Here is a 5,447-nt window from a genome sequence, read left to right as displayed (position 1 = left end):
CAAGCATACATTACCAGTCCTTATCTTATTCAAGCACTTTTCTGGGATCTTTAGATTAAACACTGCTGACTATAAGTTTTATCTTGGAATCATGGAAACCTTGTAATCAAACCACCTTCAAGGGGACCAATCTAACATCTTTTAAGAGATCAACCTAAGAATTCCTACAGTATATGTTCTAATTTGTCGAATTGAAACATATACTTTATTCGAATTGAATGAAATTATTAAACTTCCCAGCAGGGATGAATATTCAATAGTTTAGAAATAAAATGGTGCTCATGTTCCAAGATGCTTCCTATAAGAATCCTGTTCTTTTAGTGGGGCAACATAACTGAAGCCAAAATGTACATATAATCATATTGATATGTAACATCAGTCAAAAATACAATCAATCAATATTATACAATTCAACATCACAACTGCCCCTTTATAAAACCAAATGCCCTAAAGACATTTTATTTCCACCTAGCTTTTGACAATATTCCTAATATTTGTCTATAATGTCTGAACTGATATGAAAGTGCATAATTTTGGTTATTTTATACCAATATTTGTCCATAAATTCTGAACTAATAAATTAATATTTAAGAAGTGCATAATCCTGATATTTCCACACTAAGTCTTGCTTGAATGACTTTAATGTACATCTTTGTTGGGTATATTTTAATGTCGAAGCATTATTTATATCAATAATAAATCAATTTGAAAAATCAATTCTCTATTGTGATTATTTGAATATTTGTTAATATTATATACAAACCTGGTTAATTCTATTCCCTGTCATTAATTTAACCGTGTTCAGGTCCATGTATCTAGCTGGAAGATTGCTTTCTAAGCTCAACAAAAACTCTTGTAATCACTGCCTGAAATCATATATTCAATCCCGTAATCTTCTTTATGAAGCCTCATCTGAGCTTGTTGAATCTCAGCTTAAACAAGGGTTTAATCTGAAAGAAAATTTCCTCACAGAAGAAGAGGAAGAACAAATACTTGGTGAGGTGAATCATAGGTTCCTCAGAAGGAAATACAACTCTGGCCACTGGGATGGAGCAATAGTATTATACCGGGAAATGGAAAAATTGGAGTGGAACACACCCAACACCACCATCATGAACAAATTTGAGGAGCATGTTTTTGGGCGTAAAGACAGTTCTATTTCCGCTACACATGTACTTGATCTTTCTGAAGAAGGTTACATTAAACCACACATTGACAGTATCAAGTTCTGTGGTGCCCTTGTTAGTGGTTTGTCCCTTTTATCAGATGCAGTAATGAGACTACAGCTTGATGAAGGTAATTATGCAGATGTATTAATTCCTCGCTTTTCTGTGTACATCATGTCTGATGATATAAGGTACAAATACACTCATGAAATTTTGCCTAATGTTGCTGAAATTTGTGGGCAGAAAGTCAATAGGACGAGAAGAATAACTGTTATGAAACGATCCTTGGAGTCAGATCACAGTGTTACTGATCCGTGAAAATAATGACATCTCAGAGCAGAAATTACTGGTCTATTTTAGTATTTAAATAATAGTATTTATACTAGTTATAACTATTTATGTGTGCTTGCGATTTTGTACTTATGTTTTAGGATCATGTTGCGTTGATAATAATTTTTCATTTCCGGCGCGGTATTCTGTCTTCTGTAATGCGTTGGTTTTTATCAAAGATCTAGCTTATTGCTTTAATGCAGTTATTAATGTACATTTACAGAAAGGTATCTGAACAAGCATAAGTTACTGGAACAATAAATTACCTGTTATTAATATTCAATCAAATCAACCAAACCATAGCCTCTCATTCATGTATAATTGTTAACAATTAAGTTTTTAATCGACAAAACATAAGCTTAAACAATGATGTTGACTACAAACTGGCTCAGATGAACCGTTAATTGCATAATTGAAACTCCCCAATGTTGTAAGTACTACACAGTACAAAGTAACTTATTGTAATAATTTAAAAGCTTTTAAAGTTACACAATAATATTCCCACACGGTGCATGCACTAAGAATGTACTGTAATTACTGTACTAATTACTAAGAATATACTGTAATTACTGTTACTCCCATTCTGCTGTACCACAAACTGATAGCATCATCAGCTAACCTCATACCACTTACGTCTGTTGCTTTCGTAACTGGTGCTTTACTACTACTACTACTGGTGCTTCAGAGTAATGTTAGAATGTTTGGATCGTGTGTAGGAAATACATAATGGTCACATAGCTTTAATTAGCGAGGTAAATCAGGCCTAACATGGACATAATGCAATGATACTTACTGTATATAAATATATATAGAGGTGATCTGTTGGGTAGTTCTAACAGTGTATTACATGCTTTGCTGTCATTGCACCGTCTTTTCTCTTTGAGCTTACAGGTCGTTTATTTTGCTTTTTCTGTGGAGAATTCTCGTACTTCCGGGTTTGCGTCGTACTTTATTTCTTGGAATTTCAGTTTCTATAAATATAATGTGATAGAGAATTAAGTTGTGACTTAAAGCTCTGAAGGCAGAAAAATTATTGAAAAAATAAGGTTTCCTTACATTGAGTAAAGCATTCTTTAAATTACTATTGGTTATAGTATTGACAATTCTCGTGCATTCAGTTACTGTCTTGTGAAAATTAGCTAACCTTTGTCTAATCTAATTTCTTTTGAACTTTGCTATATTTTCAAAACATATTTATCACATAGTTATCACAATTCCTGTTATCTCGAATAATTATTGCATCAGAGTAATAAAACTCCCTTTTATAGCTATAGAAAGTACTACTGCTGACTAAATGCCGTCCCTGGATGAGCTTGCTAAAGCTCCTCAGAACATTAACGAATGGTTCCTGTCAATCTGCTCCCACGTGGCTGAATCAAGGAGGGTTATTGAGGAGCTGTCCAAAGAGGATCCTCCTACAGAACCCTTCAAATCTAAATATGCAGGGAGGAGCATGCTTCAGTCAGCACTGCAGAGAGCTCAGTCTTTCAATCCCTCAACCGATCAGGAGATTTCTAGAATAAGATGTGCTCAAGCTACAATAATGTTCTACATCGGTGTGTGCCTTTTTATTTCATCTTGTTTATTCTTTAGAAACTTCATAACGTTTCCAAGACAAGGGTGCACAATCAATATGACAATATGAACCCTACGAATATATAATGTTACTGTTATATAATACCTACACTCTGATATTGATACGTCACAGCTGTAAACACTATTATTTACAGGACAAGTCGGTGTGGAGGTCGAGGAACCAAAGGAAGCTGTCAAGAGTTTCCAGTCTTGTGTGGACGTTCTGGCTCTGGAACCGGTCAACAAATATAACATAAGCTTACTCCTCCATGTGCACAATGTCAAGGGTAAGACTACTTAAACCTCACACAGTTTATTATGACATTTAAATACCTTACACTGCAGGAATTTAAGAGTATCTATTGTTAACGTTTCGTACTTTCAGCCACGGTATGGAGCGGCCGTGGTGATCATGACAAAGCGTATAAGCTGCTTGAGAGGGCTAAAGAGCTTCACGCGGGATTCCTCCACAGCAAGGAACCCCCTCCTAAATCTTACGACGAAATATTCATGGATGAGGTTATTAGTTACTGCTTTTTTTAATGAAGTTTTCCAATTTTACTTTATAAATCTGTTATACCGTGAACATCACCGGCAGTTTTATAGATTCTCTAAAGTTTACATTGCTTGTGTTTAGTGGAAATTAAAACCACGTACATTGATTTTAATCCAGATTACAGTAAGTGCACAGTAAGTGTACAGTAGTGTACAGTAAGTGTACAGTAAGTGTACAGTAAGTGTACAGTAAGTGTACAGTAAGTGTACAGTAAGTGTTACAGTAAGTGTACAGTAAGTGTACAGTAAGTGTTACAGTAAGTGTACAGTAAGTGTACAGTAAGTGTACAGTAAGTGTACAGTAAGTGCACAGTAAGTGTACAGTAAGTGTACAGTAAGTGCACAGTAAGTGTACAGTAAGTGTACAGTAAGTGTACAGTAAGTGTACAGTAAGTGTACAGTAAGTGTACAGTAAGTGTACAGTAAGTGCACAGTAAGTGTACAGTAAGCGTACAGTACAACTGTACAGACGATATCCTCATTTAAAGCACCCTTAACTCCGCAATCGTTTCAGAAGTTCAGCTCGGATGAGAGAAACGTAATGTTTGAGAAACTGTACACAAACACTCTGTTCTACCTGGCTCAAGTGTACGGAGTGAAGGGCGATAACAAGCAGGCTGCTGCACATTGTCACATTACACTGCAGAGACAACTTGAGGCTGATGTAGGGAGTGTGTTAATTGTTTGCAAGGATTATTTTTCCCCCGATTATTTGGCAAAAACTACAGTAGGATTAGACAGGAAATAGTTGATCTTACCTTTATAATACAGGAGCTATCTTATTTCTTTAATTCCTGTCTGTCTAGTTTGGAAGGTAAGCGCTGAAACTAACTCTGTAATTCCCCGCAGGACTTTGATCCCCTTGACTGGAGTTTGAACTGCGCCACACTGTCCCAGTACTACGTTACAATGAACAACTACCAATCAGCACGCCACACGCTTGCGTGCGCGTCCAGCGTCATGAGTAACGTGCAGGAAAGCGCTGAGAATGCTATCTACAGTGATGAGTCTTACGATAACGAGAAGGTTCCTTTTTAAATGTATTTGGTGTTTACTTTTGATCTGAAAAATGATAATCTCATTCGAAACAAACGTGTTTTTTGTAGAGAGTTCAAGCTTTTATTTCACTCTTACTGTAGTTGATGTGAATAAAATCATTAAAAAACGTTCGTCAATTAAAAATTTTCAGATAGTAAAGGCGAGGGCAGATGTTGAGCGTTGCTGGATAAAGTTCTGTGTGAACTTGTTAAAGGACTCAGTAAAGGATCTTGAAGAAAGTGACCTGACGGAGAAAGTCTCCAAAATTACAGAAATGAAGAACACGTTCGAGGACGAAGAAGATAAAGAAGAGAAAGAAGAAGAAAAGGAAGAGGAGAAAGAGGAAGAGAAGAAAGAGGAGGAGAAGGTGGAAGATTTGGAGGCTGGTGAAAAGAAGATCGAGTTTAATGAAAAGGATTACGATGGTGATGAGGTGAGATGCACTACAAATTCTGCCTTTATCTAAAAGAATTTTCAAAAATGTGACTTTAGCACATAACCATAAGTCAGAAAACGAAAGAGTTAGAGAGTATAGTCAATACAGTTTATATATTTTTGTTCTAGGTACTGCAAACTATTACCCATAGATTAGCGCGCTCTACACTCTCCTAGATATTTATCCTCTAAGATATGTATCATTTAATCCTGTTCAAACTTCTGTAGAAACTAACTATCAATCATGTAGTGTAACTGGTATATCCAAAGTGGGACATAAATCCAATCATACCATTCAATTTCATAACATTTGCGGTCATATGGTCTGGTAACCAATCAACTATTCAC

At 35.8% G+C, this 5,447-nt stretch overlaps 2 protein-coding genes across 2 annotated transcripts in view; one reads left to right on the top strand and one right to left on the bottom strand.

The window, feature by feature from the left end:
* Positions 1–2,392: 2,392 nt before the first annotated feature.
* The window catches only part of LOC134812429 (structural maintenance of chromosomes protein 6-like), a 6,640-nt gene continuing 3,585 nt past the window's right edge, over positions 2,393–5,447 (bottom strand). The window contains exon 5 of the mRNA XM_063819841.1: positions 2,393–2,467. Within this exon, the coding sequence (XP_063675911.1) occupies positions 2,393–2,467 (75 nt within the window). The remainder of the gene's footprint in view (positions 2,468–5,447) is intronic.
* LOC134812786 (KIF-binding protein-like) overlaps positions 2,758–5,447 on the top strand; it is a gene marked incomplete in the record, with an annotated part of 30,282 nt that continues 27,592 nt past the window's right edge. The window contains 6 exon segments of the mRNA XM_063820353.1: positions 2,758–3,052; positions 3,227–3,358; positions 3,457–3,590; positions 4,141–4,290; positions 4,476–4,652; positions 4,816–5,097. Coding sequence (XP_063676423.1) covers positions 2,791–3,052; positions 3,227–3,358; positions 3,457–3,590; positions 4,141–4,290; positions 4,476–4,652; positions 4,816–5,097 — 1,137 coding nt within the window.

Source organism: Bolinopsis microptera, chromosome 3 (genome assembly GCF_026151205.1).
Source record: "Bolinopsis microptera isolate Bmic1 chromosome 3, MBARI_Bmic_1.0, whole genome shotgun sequence".
Taxonomy (NCBI): Eukaryota; Metazoa; Ctenophora; class Tentaculata; order Lobata; family Bolinopsidae; genus Bolinopsis; species Bolinopsis microptera.
Note: the sequence above shows the minus strand (reverse complement) of the source record. Positions and strands in the feature narration are given on the sequence as shown.